The sequence below is a fragment of the Nicotiana sylvestris genome, chromosome 8, assembly GCF_000393655.2.
Source record: "Nicotiana sylvestris chromosome 8, ASM39365v2, whole genome shotgun sequence".
In the NCBI taxonomy this organism is placed as follows: domain Eukaryota; kingdom Viridiplantae; phylum Streptophyta; class Magnoliopsida; order Solanales; family Solanaceae; genus Nicotiana; species Nicotiana sylvestris.
In genome coordinates, this window is record NC_091064.1 from 215,434,425 (window position 1) to 215,459,164 (window position 24,740).

At 38.0% G+C, this 24,740-nt stretch overlaps 1 protein-coding gene across 1 annotated transcript; it reads right to left on the minus strand.

The window, feature by feature from the left end:
* Window positions 1-1,335: 1,335 nt before the first annotated feature.
* LOC104218212 (lysine-specific demethylase JMJ17) lies at window positions 1,336-22,082 on the minus strand. The gene is made up of 28 exons (XM_070155253.1): window positions 21,906-22,082; window positions 20,413-21,792; window positions 18,476-18,533; window positions 17,474-17,596; window positions 15,624-15,681; window positions 15,359-15,495; window positions 14,863-15,021; window positions 14,687-14,773; window positions 13,957-14,133; window positions 12,869-13,021; window positions 12,588-12,779; window positions 12,425-12,496; window positions 11,738-11,833; window positions 10,987-11,070; window positions 10,779-10,895; window positions 10,488-10,695; window positions 10,340-10,404; window positions 10,028-10,086; window positions 9,810-9,941; window positions 9,551-9,704; window positions 9,117-9,478; window positions 8,815-8,878; window positions 6,396-6,544; window positions 4,810-4,907; window positions 4,642-4,763; window positions 4,449-4,516; window positions 3,619-3,697; window positions 1,336-2,779 (listed from the first exon to the last, which is right to left on the minus strand). Exons 2-28 carry the CDS (start codon window positions 21,735-21,737, stop codon window positions 1,388-1,390), a joined length of 5,790 nt encoding a protein of 1,929 aa, XP_070011354.1. The 5' UTR covers window positions 21,738-21,792; window positions 21,906-22,082; the 3' UTR covers window positions 1,336-1,387.
* Window positions 22,083-24,740: the final 2,658 nt, after the last annotated feature.

Consider the following 24,740-nt stretch of genomic DNA (forward strand, 5'->3'; position numbering starts at 1 on the left):
TTTATTAGTTGAAGAAAATATTTTATGAAATTTATCTCATTCAGTGTAAAATATTCATAAGGTGGAGGTCGAGAATTAGGGTGGAAGGTTAGTAGGCAGTTGAGCATTTTCCTTTTCTTTCCTAGATCGGTAGTATTAGTGTTAGCATGGTATCTCTGTATTCTTGGATAGCTGGTACTTCTTACGGTTTGAGTACTTTTTTTGCTTTGGTTTTCTTAATATATTTGCTATTGTTATAAATTTTGTCGCTGCTTCTTCATCTTGTCTTAGTCGAGGGTCTATCGGAAATAGTCCCTCTGCCCTCTTAGGGGAGGGGTAAGGTCTGCGTACACACTATCCTCCTCATACCACACTTGTGGGAACTCACTGAATTTGTTGTCATTGTTGTTGAAGTGTCCCGCATAGTTGAATTAATTATAATACATCATTTTGTGATATTTGGTTTTGACAAGTATTTCAAAGTTTAGATATAAGCTCAATAAGTAAACAATAAAATGTGCAAATACAACAACAACATACCCAGTAAAATCTCATTAGTGGGGTCTGGAGAGGGTAGAATGTACGCAGACCTTACCCCTGCCCAGTAAAACGTGCAAATGCAAATGTGTTAAAATAAGAAAATACACAAGGATATTAGAGTCATTAATTTTGTCGGGTGTACAATGTTTACGAACCATTTCTTTGTTCTGTCTCTATTTTCTTTTTATTTCACTTAATAATGCAGAGAAATTAAGATATAGAATTTGTTATATGAAACAGGAAATAAAGGATAATTTCTTAACGAATTATTTTCATTAAATACAATCTTCCAGTCCTCCTTTTTCTTCTCACTACGATTTATACACCATAGTTTTTGTTTATTGTGTTATGTAACAATTTTTCCTCATTCATTTATTGAGAGAATAGTTTAATTTATATTTGATAATTAAACTGCATGAGCAATTAAATAGTTAATATCACTCCCTTGTTGAAAGGAAAGATTACACTTAATGATATATTAGACATTTCTTAGACGACAAACTAGAGAACTAACGTGGCCATCAAACAATAAAATTTATCCGTATTTATACTAATCCAATGAATACATGACACGTGTTTTCACACTTTTATCGCTAAACCATAGTAGTAAAATACACATTTTCACCTTTATGCTTAACCTTTAGTATGATTTGATGTAAACATAGTGTTGCGCGAACTCTCCAATGCTGTCGCACCTGTGTCGGATCTTCCAAAAATACATTACTTTTGGAAAAATCCAGCATGCATCCGACAATATTTTAAAAAAGTCCGAGCAACATAGCCGATAAGTATTTAAGTGAGGGGAAAAGCTCAAAATTGAGAATCAATTGAATAAATAAAATAGAGGGAAAAGAGTATCTACACATAATCAAGTATTTTGTACAAAAATGAAGGGAGACAAGCTATCATAATGTTCTCGCCTACGAGCTACTCGTCTGTAAGGTTTCCTATTTTCCCAAAACAAGTGTTCAATGTTACAATTTCTTGATATATCCACAGCTACCACTCTCTCCCATTTGTGTTTTCTTGATTTCCTTCTTCCTTCTCTGTGTCGCGGAGAAGGCGTTTGAGGTATCTCGTGTTTGCCACCAACAACCTTCTCTTCGCCGCTTGTTGATATTGATGCACAATCCTCTCCTTCCATGCAACAGGCAGGGCAGATGTAGATCTTCGGCAGTGAGGATAACTTGATACAATCAAAATGATACCATTCATCGCATTTATCACAAGCGATCATCGGTCTCTGATCATAGGGTCTCCGACAAATGCAATAAAGCATACTTCGATCCCTTAGCAACTTAAGCTCCTTTTCACACGATACAGGTAAATTTTCACCCTCGGTAATGAGCTCGAAGACCTTTTCCAATCCAAGCGCGCCCCCATCTGTTGAAACCTTCTTTGCCATATCAGCCCACTGCAAACCTATGTGCTTCGTTTCTGCTAGCCTCTGTCTAAAATAATCTTCTGAAGGAATGCCGACAGCTAGTCCCTCTTTTAAATGCCGTTGAAGCACTTGAATCAAGGGTTTTTGAGAACCGTCTAATAATCTCTGAGCTCTGATTTTCCAAGAAGTTCTTGCTAATGCCAACTCAAGTTTGCTGTTTGCCTCACAATCATATGCACCAACAATATGTACAGCCTTCAAAGCAACACACAACTCTTTAGCAATTATGCTAAGGTCTTTATCTGGATAAGCTAAAACAAACTCGACAATTTCTTCTATCCGAGCTTTGAAATCAAGAGCTTTCTGAGCAATTTGATGAAGTACAGCTCTTTCCTGAATCCATAAACATAGATCTTCAGCATCTGATAAGAGCTCAACGAGCTTGTGCAACTTGAGATTCTTCCGTCCAATATTCAGAGGATCACTTCCATTTCTTGATATTTTTCCACTGTTCATAAATTGACAATAAGGGCAAACAAAAATTTCTGAATCGTTGGCACCCCCGGTTGACAATCCAATGCACTGCAAGTGGAAGCAGTCCTTGCAAGTAGAACACGTTAAAAGCTTCTGGTTCGCACCATCAAGTGAGCAGCATATACATAAAGCCCTTGCATTGGAGTAATTAGATTTCTCACAAATACTGATTGATCTCTCAAGTGAGTTTTCAGTCTGTAGAAGCGCACTAAGCAAGTCAGCGTCTCCAACTGAAGGCTGTAAGACTCCCATACAACGGCACTTCCACTCTTCTATCGTGTGAACCTCAGAGAAAACCATATCTAGTTCTGTGCAACTGAAGGCATCATTACTCCCTTGTTCCTGAAAGTGTTCAAATTACTAGACAGTAAGTAACCATGAAACTCATTGAATATTACATGTATATACCACTACATGGCATGAGAAAATGCGCGCTAAAGCTTCAAAGTATAAAACCATGCATTTGACCCTATATCAACTAGCTAGTGAGGTAAAGAGTAACTTTCGGGCCATTTCCATGATAATTCCCAAATGTGGACAATAAGCCAGATGATAATCACCCAGTCACATCCACGAGAACTTTCTCATTATCATATTTCATAAAGTTTCTCAACTAGTGCTTTTCTGTGTTTCTTTGCACTTCCTCAGTTTCCAGAAATCGTAGTAGGATGAAATTTTCCAGACAAACTATCCTGCCGAATCAATCTCCTAAGGTTAATTGACAGCACGAATTTGAATCAGAAGTGAGAAAACAACGACTCCAGTTAAACGGGTTTTGAGGGAAAGAGAAGGAGGATTTAGACTGCTATTACAATATGAGCCACCTGAGAAAAAAGGACTATAAAACATTTTACTTATCAAAAAAGAAGGATTACTTAGGAAAGAGGAAAATATAGTAAGAAGAATCACAGAGGTTAGCCCTCCATTTGTAGAACAGTGCCTTTCCTGCTCTTATTTAGTGGGGAGAAATTTCAATTGACAAAGTAAACTCTTTATAAGAAGTTCCAAAGAGATCAGTGATGAAATTCTCGAAAGATGCAACATTAAACTAATTTTCCATCTTCTAGTATAATAAAAACTCAAAATAGAAATGCAATGCAACAAAATAACAAACTTTCCAGAGAAATAAAAGCTACAACTTGTAGGAAGGAAAAGAAAACACAGCAAACCAAATATATTACCTTAAGCTGCAGCAATAGATCCCACGATCGATCCCTAAAGTTGAGGGCGAAAAATAAATGCACGTGATCCAGCCATGACCTGCCAAAATTAAATTGTAAGTGATACAAACTAATAAAAAATTGCAGAAAAGCAACAAAAAAATAGAAAATAGATATGGCAATATGGCCAGAAAGTTTTCAGATGTGTGCATGTCAAATAACTCCTACCAGACATAATTTCATCTGCTATATTCCTTTCCCCTTATTACTTTGCAAGTTCCTTCACGATTATCTTCCCAGTTATCCTTTCAATCCCTTGTCATTGCTTTCTATTACTTGACTTCTTTCTATAGTTGCTTTTAAGGCAGGGTACAAAATGGTTTGTATAGGGATAATAGTGCAGTGGAATCATGCCAAATTGTACCAACAGAACGACCTTTCAGTAGAGACAGGACAATTGTAATAACTATTGTCATTATAATTATTAAATCAAAAATAACAACAGTAACTTCAGGAGAAATAGTGAAAAATGTGGGAAGAATGTAGAGATTAGTATGGGATAAGCTACACAGTCTTTCAAAGAGAGTGATAGGTTCTCAAAAGCTACCTTGATATTTACATGCATTCACCAGAGGAAACCAAGAAAAGAAACTGAATAAACATAAAGAATATAAGATATTTGACCTATCATATGAGATGATCTCAAAATAGCAAGTCTCTAGAATTCCACACTTCTGATAATAACTTATTGCTGAAGGAACTATTATTGGACATCATGCAAATGTGACGACAAGTGGATAGACGCCACATACACGCGTAAAAGGAAATTCTGCATCAAGTGCGGAACTTACATGTGTTTCTCGATAGCCGTCTCAAGCTGACTGATCATTACAGGAGATGAGACATGAATGTTCTGCAGCTTGAAGGAGCAAACACACAGTAAAAAATTCACACACGTAACGATGCAACTAGGAGAAGTTCAGATAATAGAAGCATCAAAATACCGACCCCAACAAAGGCTATAGAAGATGGATGAAAAAGTACCTGATACTGCATGAGAACTTCTTCAGCATCACTTAAATTGGATCTTCTACGAGTAGATTGGATGGAGACTTCCAAAGCTCTCTCTAGCCAATTTACCCAATCAATTAAGGCACTACAAAGAACTCAAGGACTGGACTACGGAGGGACTTAGAAAAACCTACTAGCAACCTCTCTGCTTCCTATACTTAGAAAATGATCCCAATGAAGCCAATGGTGAGACAAAAGGAACCCCAGGATTGATTATTCCCTTAGGCCTATTCTCACTCCTTCAACTAAGAAATTCAAATCAGCACTTGAAGCAGGAGTCTAGCTAAGGCTAGTGCGCTAGAATTCAAATGTCTTGTTCTATTCTAAGGCTCGGACGTGGAGCTGGCTCTATTAATCGATAAGCAGCGGTTGCTTACCCACGGACACCTAAGCCTTCTAGGCAAGTGCATAAAGAGAGAGGGGAGGTAGCTTCCAGAAAGATAGAGTTATCACACAAAGGCGAAATGACTAAGATCTTGCTTAACCAGAAGATAGAATCCTATTGTTGAACTGGGGAGGCAGAAGGAAAGACATTCAGGGCTGAAAGAATGGAACTCGCTCTAAGGGACCCCAACTGGATAGGAATCTTCTGCCTATGGGGAGTCAACTGGCGCCTTCTTAAAGCACCTGCCCGGCTTTCTTCCTTTGCCTTCCCTCCGTTTCCACAATAAGAAGAAAAAGAAGAATTTTTCCAACTTTAATATGAACTACGACAAGGAAAATAAATCCTTAGAAAGACAAACATTGGATTGTTTTTGTGTAACATATCAGTTTTTTTCTTTGTCTATTGACTGAGTTCCCCTTTTTAGTTTGCCTTTTCCAATATGTGAGATGTGGGGATGAAGCTCCGAAGCAGGAGCTAGCCTTCAAAGGCGGGCGGAACTTCACTCTTTTTTAGGAGAGCTGCCTACGTACCTTCTCTTTTCAGCAAAAAAAGAATCAAGTCCCACGTAGTTCACAGTTAATCAGTTAAATAGATCGCGTTTAAAAACCAAATAGACTGTTTAGGAGGTATGCGACTTGGACGACGAAAGAGCGCTAGAGCGTGGGTCAGGGTCAGATACGGAGATTTTTTTGAATAAAAAGTATATGTACTTTATTTAGTATTTAATCAGGAGGTTTCTCTTTTTCCTCAGGGAAAAGGATATCCCTTTGCCATTTCCTTGTGCTAGCTATCCACTCCTCTTTTCACTTTTTATCATCATCATTTCAAATTTTTTTTTGTTCTAATTCGAATTCCAGCTTTGGAATCTCTCTTCCTTCTTTGGCTCTCTTTTCTTTATTAATTATCTAATAGACTTCTCTCTTTAGATAGATTTTTCTTTTCATAATGTTTCCTTATGATTTTTATTTTTTTCTAAAGCGGCATTCTCCCTTCTATCTATCTTGAATTGAATTATGGAACTTTCTCCCCGAGCTGCGGAACTAACGAGTCTGATCAATAGAGTCCGTCATTTTTTCTATTCCTTCCTACTTCTTCTTCCTCTATTATGTGCTTTTATTATATTTGCCTGAAACTCGATAAAATAGAGTTGTTTGAGACCAAATGTTATAGAGTTGGGGGCTCTCTGGGGAGGCACACCTTCACTTCCTTCTTAATGAAGGGGTTCCCCGGGAGTCTGACCTTGTCCTTTCTTTTAATTGTCGGGGCCGTCATGAGTGCCGAAACCGATTTCGGTAAGATGATGATGGCTCCTTCGGGCGCATCAAGCTCTGAAGATCCAAACTGGACGGAAGCCCTGAGATCTTCTAAAGGGCAGGGAGAGACTTCAGAAAGGGAAAGCACAGGCACATCGTCGTCCATCAACCTACAAAAAGAAAGAGCACGTCCGGCGCCTGCCCCAAATGAAGTAGCTTCCCCTGCCCCTGTCGTCCCCTTTCCATATCAAGAAGATGAGATCATAGGGGGCGACAGTGTAGAAAGCATCCAACAGCGGCCTTTGAGTTTGAGGAGAAAAACCCCTCCTTCTGCCGAGGTCATACATCATACAACAGGCCCGAATTGAAGCCGAAGACCTATTCGAGGTCAAGGTCGATATTTTCAGGGTCATGTCTGGCCTTGATCCAGAAGGAGATTGGCTGGGACGGGGAGCTCGGGCCCTCGAGAATCCGCGTACCGCCACGGGAGAGCATTCCTTGGAGAAACTCCATACCCTTCTTTCGGATCTCGAATCGAGGGGAGTAAATTCCGAGTCCTTCTCTCAATTAAAAGGGAAGGTACCCCTGCGAAGGGGTGGGGACGAACACTCTACCACATAGTGGAGTGGATAGCTAGGACTACTAAAATGGAGATCGTGTACAACAACAATCCTATATTTGATGTCGATTCATCCACACTTCCATTCCTTGTAGAGGAAGGCTAACTGCTTGCTGGCTGGGAGCTGTATGAGCGGTAACGTCCACGTACGGCTCCGTGAGAAGGGCGGTGGACAGAAATGGCCTTGTTGTACCTCACTCTCGTCTTCAATGGGGTCTGCTCTTTCTTTTTTGGGAGAGTATGCCAATATGATCTTAATGAGGTGCGGGGCTTTGCATCTGACATTCGTTGGGCTTCTCTCTTCGGGAGCCTGCGCCCCGGCGTTTTTGTGCAATAAACCCCTCCGGCCGAAGACTAGTGGTAGGTGGTCCTGCGGAGCTTTCGGAAAAGGGTAGCCTTGTGTGTAAGCACAGCAATGAACCGCGGCGAACCCTCAGACGACCTATCTAAGATTAGGGGGGGATCCTCAGTAGTGGTGACCCTTTCACTCTTCCACGGACTGATACATGTACCGAATGCTCATACGGGAAAGTTGACTCCTGGGTCTGGAACCTGGGGGGTTGCTCCGAGAAATCCTTTCTTTCTCGTCCACTCAGGGGGGTGCGGACACACCTGCGCGGATTACAGGTGACAGTTACAAGAATGGCGGGGAAGTTAACAGTACCCGACGACATTCAGGGATGGATGTAGACCCATCGGGCAGGGATAATCATTCCGGTCCTGGGAGAAGTGGCGACCATTCTCAAGAACCAAAAAGACTGAGCTGAGGGAAGCCCTATGAGTCACTGAAACGACGGCAGGAGTGCCCTTTTTCTATCAATAGAGGGAGCAAAAAACGGGCTTTGCTCCCCTTTACAATATGAAGAAAGAAATAAGGGTCGAAGTTTAGACCGCTCACAGTAGTTCTACCTATAGAAAGGATCATGAAAGAGGCGATCAGAATGGTACTCGAATCCATTTACGATCTCGAGTTTCCAGACACATCGCACTTCCGCTCGGGTCGAGGCTTCCACTCCGTCCTAAGACGGATCAAAGAAGAGTGGGGAACCTCTCGCTGGTTTTTGGAATTCGACATCAGGAAGTGTTTTCACACCATCGACCGACATCGACTCATCCCAATCTTTAAGGAAGAGATCGACGATCCCAAGTTCTTTTACCCCATTCAGAAAGTCTTTTCCGCCGGACGACTCGTAGGAGGTGAGAAGGGCCCTTACTCCGTCCCACACAGTGTATTACTATCGGCCCTACCAGGCAACATCTACCTACACAAGCTCGATCAGGAGATAGGGAGGATCCGACAGAAGTACGAAATTCCGATTGTTCAGAGAATAAGATCGGTTCTATTAAGAACAGGTCGTATTGATGACCAAGAAAAGTCTTCCGAAGAAGCAAGCTTCAACGCTCCCCAAGACAACAGAGCCATCATTGTGGGGAGGTTAAAGAGCATCCAACGCAAAGCGGCCTTTCATTCCCTTGTTTCGTCGTGGCACACCCCCCCCACAAGCACCCCCCGGCTCAGGGGGGACCAGAAAACGCCTTTCGTTTTCCACCCTTCGTCGGCCCTTGTGCCAAATTTGGGGCTAAAGAAGGAAACCAGCTGATAACCCAAAAAAAGAAGACAAGAACAGTGCTAAGGTCCTAACAACACAGTAGTTGGCTAACATATGAAGAAGACAGGGAGGAAGAAGGGTGTAGGGTGTCATGCGCAGTCACACTACTGATATCCTCGAACAAGGAGTCACTTTATTAAGTGACCATCTTCAGGTCAGCAACACCATATTCTGTTTACATTTTGCCATTATACGAAAAAGAAGAGGAGAACCAGGTATGGTGCTGCAACTATACTACCACCTGTAGTTCCAAATGAAGCGAATAGATATACCATGTACCTCTGCAAAATGGCTATAAGAGAATTGTGCTCCAACTGAATAACCATCAATAATCAAATTCTCACTGTTGAAGACAGACTAAAAGATATTAGAGCTTCTGATCCTCAAATGCAGACAACACCAGCGGGCAGGAAACAGGACCAGAAACAATAATTTACAATGGCTACCAAAAGAAGCCAAAGCAAACGGTTAACCTAACATCTATTTACCCAAATAACAAGGAGTGAACTAATTCACAGCCATATTGAGAAGAAGCGGAAACAAAATATCAATGTCCAGACCGTATCTCTCTTTAGGTGGAAAAGAAGACTGACATGTGACAATTAATTACCTCAAGTGTTGGAATTGCAGTAGCAAAAGATAGAGCCTTAAAGCACCAACGAAGTGTATAACAAGCATCTTGAAGTTTAGGAACCAAATCAAACTTGAAACCAAGACCTTGACCTGCTTCTACAACCGAGTCTATGGCTTGTATTTGCTTTTCAATTTTTCCATGTCTGGTGAATATTTCATCACCTATATTTTCGACATTCAACAGACACTCTGTATCATACAACACAGAGCAGGCATCCTGTTCCCACCTGGTGCAAGTATCAAGCAATGTTTGAATCATCAGTTGTTCTCTCAAAGATAGCTTCAAAAGCTTAGAGTCTGATACCAATTCCTGCAAAAATTACAACAAAGGATGTAAGAGCTTCGTTATATTTCGCAAGTGCAGAGTTTGCAAATGATTAACCTTCAAAGTCTCTACTTCAAGAGGACTTGAACCAAGTGCCATGGAGTCACGTGATAAAAAGGGCTGTGACCTAGATAACCAAGACTTCGCAATTGATACCGCATCCTTGACTTCATCAAGAGAAGGAAGAATCACAAATATCTCCTCGGAAGCCCTAAATATTTTGCAAAATTCAAATAATACTCAGGAAGAAGAATAAATACACAAACACAGAAGCAAGAATATGAAGCAATAACTAAATCAGGGAAAGAGGCAACACCTTATAACATCCTCAAATTCAGATATTTGTTCCTTGCTTACAAGGACGCGCCTGGCACTTTCCTCCCAAGCTACAGCATTCGCTTTTACCTCAGAAACATCAGCAAACAACTTCTCTTTCTCAATCTGCAATCTGGAGATATATTCACATGTCAGATGGGATGATCAATAGGTTTTTCAAGATAATCATTATTAGTAAAGCGAAAATTGTAATAATACATGCTAGCCTCCATCAACAGCTGCTCAATATAATCCATGGACATTTTGCAACGAAGTGCCTGTAGGAAAGAATTTCAGAAAATTCAGATAGAGGAGTGAACTAAAGATTTACGAGTACCGAAATATTGCCATGAAGGATGAATTACTTTAGACAGCGTAAGTGATAAGATGTCAAAGCAGTCATGAACCATAAAAAGAATCAGATAGCCAAAAAAGAAAAATGAAAAAGACGGATAGCACATGATAAGAACGTTGAAAATGTAACTTAACGATCGGCAGAAAGTGATAGGAGAAGAATGACACACTAGTTACCTTCAGAGCTTTTACCCTACAACCAGCCTTCTTTAGCTCAACATCCAAACAAGGCAGCTCCTCCACTATGTCAGAAGTGTGAAAAATATAATAGCTATTAGCATTACACCACTACTAGTAAACAAAAGATTAAATGAGGTCTCCAAACCTTTAACTCTAAGCAACGACGCATCCTTTAGAAGGCAAGTTAACTCGTCAAATACAGTTTCTTGATCCTCCCTTTCGCTGATGCCCAACAGTGCACGATTAGCACGCGCTATCCAAGACACAGCATCTTTATGATATTGTCTTAGAAGTTCAAGCTCTGTAATATTAACCGCCAAACCATCCCATCTGTTGAGAAGCAATTCAAGTTCCTGTACAACATAAAATGTGGCATTTACGCGAAGTTCTATTTCCATCAACGCTTTTCACGAAAATATGATAAGGTAGGAACAACCTTGAGACTGAGAGAACCTTCCAACATCTCACGGCACTGAGATTGACAACATTCAACTTGTCTAATTAAATCTAGGAGCATTTCACCTTCAGGAAGTTGCACTTGAAGGCTTAAACTCTGAAAATGAAAAAAGAAGTAATAGAAGAATCACAAAACAAATAATCCCAAAAAATGACAGCATCACAGAAAGCAAAGATGACTAGATCACCTCCTTCTCTAATTTGTAGACAATATCTGCCTCAACTCTTGCAGAAGTCTCAGACAAGCATTTCCTTACTCTTTCAGCCCAAGCCTGAAGAAGCTCAATATGTAAGATTATAAAGCATCACTCATTCCATTTTTTAACATTGAAGCGGTAAGCAGTTTCCAATATTCACTGACAAGCATTTATCAATTTTTTCACGTCATGAGATCTTATAATTTCTCCAGCGGTAAACAGTTTCCAATATTATCACAGAGAACAACAAAGACAATAAGTCAAAGAAAAAGAGGAAATCATAAGGGGGCAGGAATCTGAGGAAAAGTAACTATAGACCAGTTGAACACAACGGACGATCATAAATTTGCTGATCCTCTTTTCTACAGTCAATCGCATCTACAATGAGTAGGCTTCAGAAATTTCATGATATTGGAACATGCCCCAACAAAAGCAAACAGGACTTTTTGGGGATAAGAACCAAACTTCAGGAGTTTTGTATTCTTTTTTATATTTTTTTATATATTATTGGTTCTGAACCTAAAAGATTTTGTTGAGAAAAAGGGTTGTTTCTTCTATTTTCTCTTTCTCTTCTCCTAATCTTCACTTCATTAGTTTGACTCAATGTTTTCTCTCAAGGAGAACACAACGAGACATTATAATGTACCACTTGTTACTACAACATAAAGAGTGGCAATGTCAGCCTGGTAACCTTTCCTAAACAGTGTATAAGACAGAAAACTTACAAAATAATAAGGTATACCTTAACTGACGACAACTTGTTCAACAATTCTTCACTTTTTTCGATGTAGATGGGGCAATCTACAGTCTTGGAGTACAAGGCCTCCAAATCAGATACCTGAAAAGGCAATGCGGAAATAGTTAACAAACATAAGAGAACAGAATAAGCAACACCTTTTCAGAATGAGCAACACTTCCTAACCTCAAAGGAAAGAAGAAGAAACATTTCCAGATGATCCAAGAACGAAAAGACTATGAATGATATCAAAGGCAGATAAAAGGTTCAGAAATTAGACAGCCTTTTTTTTTTTTTTTGGGGGGGGGGGGGGGGGATATGCTATTGTGAAGAATTGGACCTAGGGCCTAATTCAACCCCAAAAAGCGCTTATCAGGGGAGGATTGCCAAAGACCATATAAGGAGACTATAACCCATTCCCTCAACCACTGTGGGACTTAACAACTGTATTAGCCAAAATTTTCATAACAAAAACCAGAAATTATACCCTAACATTTTTTTTTTTGATAAGGAAAATTATACCCTAACATGAACTACCATTCTCGATGAACAGTATTAACACCTGTCAAACTGTTCGGTAATACCGCAGAAACATAAACTGACAAATATATGGGGTAACATAGATTCATAGAATATCAAACCACACTAATATGCACTTAGACAACTATCAACAAGGTGAATGAACTGGCTTACAAGAATATTTGAGCATGATGAAAGAACAGAATCAATCTCCAGAGTCAGCTCGCTCGCTTCTTTCTGGAAATCCTGTACATGAAGCATACTCGGGTGGTCAGAACCAGTGCAAAATAAAAGAGCAGAATAAAAGAGGTAAAATCAGAAACAAAATGCATTTCACCTTCAATCTGAGATGTGCAGGTTCATTACACGGTACAGGGTTTAAACTGAGCAAACTGTTAACAACTTCCATCTGCACCTTCATTACATCACTACTGCGATCAGACATCCAAGATTTTACTTTAGAGAGACAGTCCTCAGCATTTTGAGCCCAGCTCTGAGCTTCAATCAACTTCTTCACCAACTCTCTTACCTAAACCCCATTTGACAGATATTTAGTTGAAGAGAGGAATAAAATCTAGGACTAAGGAGTTATAGAAAATAATATGGCTGAAATCTCACTGGATCCATTTCGTGACCAGCCCACATAAACTGTTCGGCTTCCTTTATTGCACGATGATAAGCATCTGAAGAATAAGGATCCTGGAAAAGCTTACTGAACTTCATCAGCCATTTTTCAGCAAGCTGCACGTGTGTGATACATCCACCTTTTACCTACATTTGGCCATTGATTAGAGCCCATAAAATTTAGAAGCTAATACTTTTTATGTTTGCACGAGCCACATATTAGCAAAAACTATTTTTTCTCTTTAGATTATATAACACGTTATTTGTATCACGAATCTGCAAGAAATACTGCAGATGTCACATCTCAAAGTATCAACCGATTCAGAAAATGTGGAGCAGCTCACTGAGGTATCAGTCTATCAAAGACCAGAACTTCCCAAATAGAGCAGAAAAGGTTCGAGAAGCATGTATCTGAAGACCGTTAGTATCATTCAGATAGTTAAGCTTCTTGACCACCAGCATCGTTAAGATAGTTAAGCTTCTCGACTAAGTCATAGGATTGGGTGTGCGATAGCGAGAAAGTTAGACGTGGTAACGGAAAGTGCGAGAGTAGGAAGGGATTTCTCACCAGTCATTGACACAGATTATGAAGGAAAATTAGTAGTATTAACATTTCAGATATAAAAGATCAAAGCACAAATGATTAAACACTGGTAAAGAATCATTGAGCTTGTTCTTCCATCTCCTATGAATATCAATACCAAGAAATATACTTCAGGTCTACTTCCTCCAAGCAACAGAATGGAAGCAAGAACCTTACTCCTCCCCCCCCCCCCCCCAAAAAAAAAAAAAAAACCTCTTTGGACAAAAGCCTATTACTACAGGTCTGCTGAAAACTAGAGTATAGAAATCTCTACTTAAGTGGTTAAACGGGAATCTACAAGTAATTAGAAAAGCTAGCAACGAAATGCAGAACACTGTATGGTGCCCAAGAGAGGGTCCAAAGAGAAACTTTTAATCTTCACTAGGCCAGAAAACAAGGGAACAAAATTGGAATCCCTTTGAGCATCAAATGGAACAAGAAAAGCAAGACACTTCACCCAAAAAATGTTCTCATATGGAATGGAAGTAATGATCAGAACCTTTTTTGACAAAGCAGGTGGATCGTTGGAAGATAGAAGTTGCTTTCTGAAGTTTTTTGCAGCCTCTTCATGATTACCCTTATCAGTAGTAAGCACCAAATCATTCAATTCAGCCAGCGTATGACGATAAAGGAGTCGACGCTTTTGTGGCTTACATTCACACAAATGTTCCCAGTGCTACAAGCAAAACTCATGGTTAGTCAAGAAAACAGATATAACAACCAAAATTGATGAATAAGTATGACAAAGATTACATAGAATGCCAATGGCAGTACTGTAGAGCATTCAGCTGTTTAATCACTAATCCCCCCCCCCCAAAAAAAAAAAAGAAAAAAGAAAAAAACATCCCAAAAGCAATAAGAACAAAATAGTTCACCACAGGCTCTAGAATTGATAAATCAAAACTCAAGCTGCATGATGATGGGAACGTCCTATCTGTTGTCATATTAGAAATTTGGAACTCTATATTGTGTTAGTTTACATTCAAAATATATTGATACTGGAGGAAGAACAATGCTGAGAATGTCCTAGCCCCCAAGATGCTAGAATGAACAACCTACAAGGAAAATATGATTTTATGCTTCTACAAACAGCTAAGTTAAGCTTTAATTTGGCCAGAGTAACATTGTATAGACAGAATAGAACTCATAGAAGCATATCACATATAGGAACTAGCGAGGCAAGAAAAACAACTTATTGTTGACTCCTTGCACAAATAAAAAGTGCTTACCTCAAGACAAACAAAAGATGATGGTGCACAGCTGCATACTACAGCAGAAAGATACAAATATTGCTGGCATATGATGCATGTAGGATCCTTCGAAGAAGATACGGTGAAATTTGTCAATACACTTCAGAACACACTCATAGTCAAAAAATCAAGAAGCAACATCAAAGTTAAAGTACCTCCTCCGTGCCCACATATTCAGGCTTCAGACGAGGCCGCATGGCAGAAGAATTAACAATGCCATTTTTCCAAAGCCGCTCTCTCCAAGACTTTTCTCTAGAATAGACCCTGGCCAGTTCTGTTTTTAAGTAAGGTGCTGCCTTGCTGTCAAATTCACTCTGCAAGGTGATGAAAATTGTTAAATTGGGATGACTAAATTTAAAGGTAAATAGAAGCATGGGAAAGTTATCTACAAAAATACCAAGCAATGAAAGTATGACAACAATAGTTCTTCAGAAGAAGCATCAATTAGCATAAGTTTGGTCAGAAACTTAGAAAATACTGTAGGCAGAGCAGTCCAACAGCTACTTCAAAAAATTTAGTGCACCAATAGGTAATCCCAACCACAGAAAGCATGTAAAGAGCCAGCTTTTACATCCATGGGCAAAGAACGAATAAACAAAGCATTGGCCACAGCAGGCCATGGAAAATGGCGAATGGGACTAGGATACAGACCCTGGCTACTGCACAGAGCAGTTCTTCATGAGACAAAACAGCAGGTTTGCGATAAAGCTGGTAAAGATCTGCTCCAAATCCACCATGAGGTAACCAGTCGGCAGGGGCAAAATTGACAGCCTCAGCACAATTTAAGCCTGCAATTCCAAGATGCAGGTAAGATTACAGGAGAGAGCTGCATCATGCATGACTAGCATTTGAATAAGAACGAACTCTTCGAACTTTTTGCAAACCAAAGATAAAATAGCAAAAATGCATGGCTCACCGAAGTTGAAGCCTCCGTGATACGATCTGGGAAAGGTAATAATGAAGTCCCCAGGCTCCTGCCATAAAGTAAAAACAAGCAAACACAAGCCACATAAATGAAAAGCGGAAAATGAGAAAAGCTTTAAAACAGGTTCCTCTCTACACTGGAAAGTCTGTCATGAAGGGGATATTGCTAAGTACTGTTAAGGGGATATTGCTCATTGAGTTACAGCTTGCTACTAAAGCCAAATAAAAATATATATTTATAATTTGTTGAATATCTTTGGTCATTAGATTGCGAGCTTTTTCAGAATTATCATTATTTTCTACACAGTATACTCCATTGTCCGAAATCCCCAATCCTACTTTGCTTAATATTAGGAATTTAAGTTTTCTCCGCATTTTTGTTTAATAGCCGAGAAGTCCCTAAGGGCCAATGGCAAACGGTTCCAAACTCGAAGGATAACAGGCCCGCCCCTCTACCCTTCTCCACTTAAATCCAATTCCATGCTTTTGTCTATAGCAAGGTTCGAACTCATGACGTGCGCCTAACCATACATCACACCCTGCGCTCTTACCACTAGATCAAAGCTCTGGGGGCACATTTCTCCCACATATTAGTACTATAGACAGGAAAAGGAAAAGGCCTCGTGTTGCTTAAATTCTTCAAGTAATCTCTGGTCCCAAATGCATGACCATGGTAAAGAATTAGGCCCCTGCAATATAGATCATTTAATTTGCATCCTTGTTGTATAACATAAAGTTTAGGCAGCCCCAAGGCTCACGAAATTCTAATGGGTTTGAGAGAAAACATATACCTTTGATAATGAAGCTTGGAGGCCAAATGACAAAATACAAAACTAAAAGAAGAGAAAAAGTGTGGAAGAATTTTAACCAATAACATGGAGGACAAAATATAAAGAGAAAACAAGTTTCAAAGGATGATGCCAAAAATCGTTCTGAAACATATATTAAACGTAACGTGTAGTGAAGAAGTAAAGACAAAATGCCAGCTGTTTATCAGCTGCTTATCGCTCACCGTTTTTACAATCATCGGATTCTATCCAACTACAGAGATTCAGAATACCAGCAGACTCCTGAAAGCTCACCCTACCTTTGACATGTAGCCTTAGAAAGAGATATTGTTAAGTCAAACTATTTTTCAATGTGTTTTGCGTGATACCCCTCATAAATCCTGATTTTTTACTGCATCTGTTGTGGGCGGCATATGAGTGCTGACACGCTTATTTTTTTATTTTCCTAATTTATACATTTGGGCTACGGAAAAATAATAGTATCCTCCATCAATATCAAAACATACTGAATGTGAATCAAACAGCCAATAGTAGTTTAAAGGACCCCTTAAACACCAATATGCAACGACATACAACTGGCATAATCAATACTTCAGGCACCGAACAAAACATCCTGCCGAATCTTAGGGACCATAAAATATCTGTATTCTCTATTTATTCCTACAGGTTTTATATTCAATAGAAGTACCATTTTCAATTGAATTGGAAAAACTGTTTTCCTAGTTTCTCAACTAAAACTTAAGCTAAAATATCTATAGAAAGAAAATCCTCCTATCTCCTGGCCATATAATAGTTGAACATAAGTTTGGAAGCGGAAAAAAAAAGGTTTGGCTCCACAAAACAGTAAAAATTCTTATGTAAAGCTCTCCCTTTTTTTCACTCTCCGGACAGTTTCTCCTTATTTTCATGCTCTTCTATTTACGAAGAAAAAGACGCAAATGCAGTATCATGACATCGTTCATGAATTTTGGCAGGAACTACCAGAAAACTACAAAGGAAAAAGACAGAGCAGGACACAAGGAGAAACATCTGAGTATTAAGTCCTGCAACAAACCTGTACTACATTATAAACAGGAACCCCATTTTCTTGCAACACACGTGGATTCAGCATGGTTACAAGCTGAAATAGCAGATCTGGTTGCGCATCAAACAGATCGGGAAGGCTATTACGCATTACCTGCACATAATTTGCTAGTTACAGGACAGCAAGAAAAGGTCGAAATTTTGAAATTTATGAGGGAAAGCTACATGTAAAAATCATTTATAAACACTGATACAAGTTAACTGTCAACAGCAATCAAGTATTCCTTTATCACTTCTCAAGCAGCTAAAATAGGAAAATAACTAGCATCAATGCAATGTATCAAGGAACATGAAAAAGGTAATCTCTCTATGCCAAAACATAATGAAAGAATATGCAACAGCACTTCTAACACTAACTAGACACTAAACTAATACAGATAAGACACCACAACCAATGATATCCAAGCCCCTAACGAATAGGGATTATTTACATCTTCCAAAGCACCTCCTGGTAAAGCCCTGAATGTTGGTTACTCATGTTATTATATATAGCCATCGGTTACCTGTGGGTTTAGCAGGACTCCAGCTATCCTGTACATCTATCAAGTTAACATGCCAGAATAACCGGTCATGAACTCATTCATTTATACATGGAAGTACAAGGTAAAATAGATTATGATTTACTTCTCATATGAGATGATTCAAATCAATAAAACTGAAGAACTAAATAGTATGAAGAACTGAAGAACCAAATAGTATGAAGAACAAGAAAATTTCCCATGACCTTAAACTTGCCTCATTTCGGTTCAACCGTCTCCATAAAACCATTTTAAGACGAAGGACAAAGCTCACATTAAACTAAAATCTCATGAAAGCCAACATTCAAATATCAAGAACTTGGATCAACATGTATTTGCATCAAATTTTATTCACAGTAGAAGAGATATGTTTTAACTTTACTAGCCAACAATTTGTAAATACTCAAAAGCAAAAGCTATGACACTAATGTAGGATAGGACGTGTTCAGAATAACCTTCTCAAAAGCTTGGGCTTCATTTCCAGGAACACTATACCAACATTTCGGCTCTCCCCTGAAAGGATGCAAGAAGAACTAATTAACTGATAAATTTATCAAGATTCAATCAATGATTATCAGGATAATGGTCATGCACAAAATCAAAGACATCAAAACAATGATATCATGAGCTTAATCAACCTGATTGCAGAAAAGATATCAGCGGGAAATGTAAATGCACCGGTCCAATATGAAACTATGATAATTGGAAGTGTTGAAAAGGGACAAATTAGATCTAAAATCGCATATCAAAGCAATCGGGAAAGGCCTACAACCTCTTGAAATCCACATGGAGTTAGTTAGGTGTAGAACATAATGGAAAGTTGGAAACAATGTGTCCATACAGGAGATACCAACTAGTTAGAGACGAAGGTTTAGTCGTTGGTGATATCATTCAGTTGGTTATAGATTATATGCACAATATGGATTACCGTGAGAAAGAACCCCTAGTATTAGAGACCTAATTTGTCCTAAGAGACATGTGTTTTAAGAGGAACAAATGAAGCATAATGGTCATTGAGGTTTCACATAGCCGGACTCAACTATTTAGGGATTGAGGTGTAGTTGTTGTAATCAAGCTTCAATAACCAATTAACTATGAAATGCATGGAGAGACAGAAGAGAAAAAGGAAGCTCCACTCGGTTGCAAGGAAGTGGTCACATCGCCACAGATATAAGCCACGGGTACTTCATGGTGCATGTTAGGCAATTGTAAAGGGCGTTCACTGATAAACAGAACTTACTTATGAAGAAATAGTTAACAGAAAGGAGCAACGCTATATCCCTTGTTCCCCTTTTCTCATACTTTATTTGGATTTAGAGGCTTTTTTTTTTTGGGGGGGGGGGAAGGGGGGGTAGATTGGTTATTGGGTGATGAAAAAAGGATATGAAGCCAATGGACAATCTAATAGATGCACCAACATTTTAAAGGAGTAATTTCGAATATGTATTCTCCTTGGACAGATAGGCTAGCTCCAAGTAAAGGAGTAGACTGTGCTTTTCATAATTTAGGGACCACCTAATCTGGGCAAAAAATGAGATAAGCTTCATGCCGTTAGCCATTAGGTACTACATTTCAGCAGAAGAGAAGTCAAAGGAGGATACGCTAAACAAGTGACGAAGCTACCGGCGAGCTAGCAACCTAAGCAAGACCATTAAATCATATCAGCCAAAAACAGTTGAACGGGACCTAGTGAAAGCACAACCTGTATATTGTAAAAACCCAATAAACGCTATGTGGATTCTACAAAGTTAATTTGTAGATTCGCACAGATTTACCAACATGCCAAATTTTTAACCTTATTAGGAAACGCATGTCACATCACATTAGGCAATAATGCAAAGAAATTAATATCAAGATCAGCTGTAATAAAGTATCTGCAAGAAGTTTCATAGCAACGCAACTAAAATAACTTACTTATCTTGTATTGCATACACATTTAAATAAGATGAAACTACTGGTTAGATAGAGGTCTCTGACATTTCTATGAGCAATTATAGGTTGTTTAATAAATCGAACTTATTGTTTTCATCAATAACAAACCTTTTAAAGTGGATCTTCTTCTACTTTTGGTATACTTCTTGTATACGGGAGTTCTCTCCCTTTTGATTAATATAATTTACCTTATCAAAAAAAAAGTGGATCTTCTTCTTTTGTTTGTTTGGTATGAAATTTATTCTTTTTACTAACATGTTGACTATCAGCATAAATGAAAAAGAGCTTTTTGTATAAAGTAACTAATTCTTTTAATATTATACAAGCCGTACACAAAAAAAAAAGTAGAGAAAAAACACAATAATATGGTTCTCATCTAATCAAACTTGTCATATGGTAACCTATTTCATAGGAATAAAAGAAATGGACTTAAAATACGAATAATAATTGGCACTCATACCAGTGAAGATAATTCATGGAGTAAAAGCAGTGGTCTTCAAAATGCCAGCAGAATGAAGAGAATAGCATTCCAATATACAGCCAAGGCACCATAACACCAGCAATGCTATGATGTACAGCTCGAAGCATCGAACCTGGCAACTTGGGTAAGTTATTGAGATTCCATGGGCTAGCACTATATTCATCCCATGTACCTTGTTCAACTGATGATAGTTTTTCGTCGGTTACACGTGGAAATCCACTACCATAGATGGAAGTATCCAAGTCACTGCCATACTTCACTTCAACCTCCCCAGCTGATCCCTCCACAATTTCCCAGAACTTCTTTTCTAATTCCGCTTGTGTAATAGATGCGGAGCCAAACCATTTTTTCCTGGCACGATCAGCAATGCGCCTAAATGCGTCCAATGTTAAGTCTCTACCGGGTGCAAAGCCGAAGCTATCCTTTTCAGAATTCAAGCATTGCAAGCAATACCAGTTCCCAGGTGGAATTTGTTTCAGAGGTGGTGATAAACAGTAAATATGCCACCCTTTATTGCACCGATCACAAAGAAGCATCACCTCCCCGTGCAATCCACTTTTGCACTGTTCACATATTTGATCGTGTTCTTCCTCCTTCGTCTTACACGTTTCAGTTAGATCACACTCACCATTCTTTCTCCTTCTCTTAGAACTCGAGAATTGGGAGTCTGACTCCCTTTTTCTCTCACTTCCATTTCCTCTCCTGTAACTTTTATTTCTCATCTTATTTAACTTATTATAGTACTCTTCATAATCACACAAATGTTCCAGGTACAACTGACATAATACATGCTTGGCGCACTCCGAAATCTTCCCAGCAGGCCGTACGAACCTAAAAACCTCACCCCACTTCTTTTCCTTGGCTACTTTATCGTACCCTCCGAGCCGCTTGACGGAATTAAACAACTTACACAGATTAAGCTCCTCCCCCTCAAACACAACACGTTTCTTCGCCGCCTTCTTCCCGCAATGCTCCTCTAGGAACCTATAGTACTCTAATTCAAAGGTCTTCGGATCGCAAGATGCACACCGAGCCTGTAACTGATGAATCGCTTGCGTTTTCGTCGGAAATGTGAAGGCATTCAAATCCAATGCAAAAGGGGGTTTCCAACTCTTGGGTGGGATGATTTTACAAATGCCATATTTCTCAGCCTCTGGCCTGATCTTGTAAATAAACTCTAAAGGGTCCTTAAATTCTTCCTCAGTTGGATAATACACTGGCCCAGGTGGTATATTCAATAACCCAATTGGGGATGCACTTGTATTTTGCCCTAATTCTACAGCCCTAGGCCTCCCTCGCCCCATTATTAATGCAAGTACTAACTATATCGTCCAGATAATCAATACCCAATTACAAAATCTGCATGCAAGATTCATATAAACATTCAAAATATGTCTCAAATCACTATAAATTCTAGAATCTTGAAATTTAAAGGAACATTTTAACTATTAAAAATGAAATCTTTAACGTACCTTTGTGGAATAATAAAGGACATAAAAACCAAGGCTTGATAGATTCTTGTCCCTCAATATATGTCTGCAAACATGTGTGTGTTTTTTGTGTTTAGATATCTCTTCTTTGGTTTTTAGTTGTAAAAAAACGGTGTTTCTCGTTAGTCTTCTTTTAGCTTTTTTATTTTTCTTTTTTCCTTTTTCTTTTTCTTCTCTTTTTTAAAGGTTAGTTCGTTTGCAGGTTTAATGAGAACTGAGATTTTATATAAAAAGGTCTCTAAATCAGAAAATTTACGACAATGTTAAGGAATCTCTTGGATTTGAGGAATCTAAAGCGCGTGTGATGTCACGTGATTTGATTGTGCGGAATAACGCTAGTGTAAAAATCTTATCGTTATCACATATTTATCTCCTATGTACATCTGAATAGTAAGCTATTTTTTGCACGAAATCCAAATTTAGTATTTTTTTTACTCCAATAGAATATTAAATCTTGCACTATTATAGTGCGTGAATAGTAATTTGGTGCGACATTATTCATCAACGCCAAATTTGATTTATTATTATTTCATCTTTTTATTTTTTTGGACTTTTAATTTATCATATATTATATATATAATTAATTATATTAAGATCTTTATAATTTAAATTTTATATCCTATTCTTTTGATATACTAATTTTTTGTATATATTATATTTATATAAAATTATAAGTTAATTTTATTATTATTATAATTGTATAAAGAGAAATATAACCATTATTTAAAATGAAAAATGCAAATGCAAGATAACTAATGTTGCTAATGATGGAATTATATATGATGAATATGGAAAAAAAGGTAGAATTTGTTTGAAGGAAATAAAAAATGAAATTTAAATAGAAGATAATAATATAATATAAAAGAGAGAGAAGAAATATTCTTTTTTGGTGTAAAAAATGGTGCAATGGTTGGAGTAAATTTGGTGTTACACCATTTTGGTGTGAAATTTGATGTTAGGGTTGGAGATGGTCTAAGTATAATTATTTATAAGTTTATAACATTGACATGTTGCCATTTTTAATTTATTTTTTTTGTTCCTCAATCATGTTAATATATCAATGTAGACATTATCTATACATTTAAATTGAAACCATTTTCTCACATTGGATGTAGTTGAATTAAGTTAATCGTTTAATATTTCTCACTAAATTATTCTATGTCAACATAAAGATAAAGCGATGTATCTTATTTTTCTTTTAAATATTAAATTATCTCACTTTTTTATTTCCATCTTGGTGATCTACTAATTCTAATAGTTTGTTATACACGATTCAATCCAAATTATCTACGATTCAAGTCATTTGTATAAACATAAATAAAATATGTTTTTAACTTAGTTTTCACTATTAAAATCAAGATTATTATGAAGTTTCTCACACCCTAGAGAATAACATAATTACTAATGTGATGTAATGTAAACGTAGGTTAGTCAAACTTCTAAGATCGCTTTAGTGTTTTCTTAGTTTGAGCACATATATTTTTTTTTCATTTACAATAAGTTATTAATGATTTATATCTTTAATTGTTACATACATTATTTTGCATAAATAATTAGTAAAAATACTATTGATCACATTTTCGATTCATGTCGTTTTACGTATATAACTTTTTTTTAGTTATAATCAGTATAACTTTTTTCTAAATATAATTTATATGTTTAGTTCGATTTCCGTTTTAATTTTTTGTTAACCACCAAATAAAATCAAATATTACTTCATTTTTCATCACCACTTGTTCAAGTCAAGTCAAAACCACAAATTGATCATTTGTTGGTTTGTAGTCTACCCTTAAGTCAATGGGACAAGATTTTGGCGTGTCAACACGCTCTTGATAGGTGCGTGTAGTAGTTATGATTGCAGTGTAATTGTGGAAACTGTCTAGGGCTTTTCGCTGATTGGCCCGTGGTTTTCTTGACCTAGAAGGAAAACAGTGGGCTAATAAAAATCAAGTTTCTCTGGAATGTGACCCGGCCCTAATGAAGTTTCTAGACTTATGAGCCCTTTTGGGCCCAAGCATATGCACTGACTGCAGTTCCATCAAGTTCTGAACTATATGCATCCACTGGCTGTGGGAAACCATTCAACAACATTTTTTATAATCCACGTCAGCTTGCGTACATCTCGATTGATAATATTGTCCATCAAACAGAGGCGAATTCAAAATTTAAATTTAAATGAGTTTAACTTTTAAGATTTTTAGCATTAAACTCAATGTACTGTTAAAATTATGGGTTCATTTATAAGATTTGTTGAGATTTTAGTAACATCAACAACAAAAAACCCAATACAATCCACAAATGGGATATGGGGAAGGTAATGTGTATGCAGTCCTTACCTTTAAAAAAGATAGAGAGATATTTTCAGTAGACCCTCGGCCCTGAGATTTTGCTAAGGTTTTACATATTTATCTATACTCTGTGTCGATTGTTATAGGTTCAGATGTATCCGTAGCCGGCAGAATACATCCACCCCTACCATCAAGACAGATGAAAAGAAATCACATAGTATTATGGCCTCCTATGGCATTTGAACCATTGTTCTTAATGCACTACATTGACCACAAAACTACACATTAGGGTGCACCATTCAATGACATTATGCAACTTTCAATCAGAACCTGAAGCAGTATTTTGCAGCCTCTGCTTTATTTTGTCTCTTGTATATCACATATAGTGATTGTTTATTTGAAGAGGGGTTATCTTTTCAAGAATTTAACTCAGAAATGCTCGCCGGTGTATGTGTGTGTGCGCGCGCTGTGTGGGAGAGCGAGAGAGAGAGAGAGGGAGAGCCTAAGCAAAAACAAGTAATGCTGGTGA

Excerpts from the sequence above, each read along its gene's own strand:
- LOC104218212 (XM_070155253.1), bottom strand. The coding sequence starts at position 21,737 with ATGGGGCGAGGGAGGCCTAGGGCTGTAGAATTAGGGCAAAATACAAGT. Across the intron at positions 14,134-14,686 it reads CATCTTTTGTTTGTCTTGAG|CACTGGGAACATTTGTGTGA; the intron begins GTAAGCACTTTT and ends TTTTGCTTGTAG. Across the intron at positions 13,022-13,956 it reads CACCTGCTTTGTCAAAAAAG|GTAAAAGGTGGATGTATCAC; the intron begins GTTCTGATCATT and ends GGCCAAATGTAG.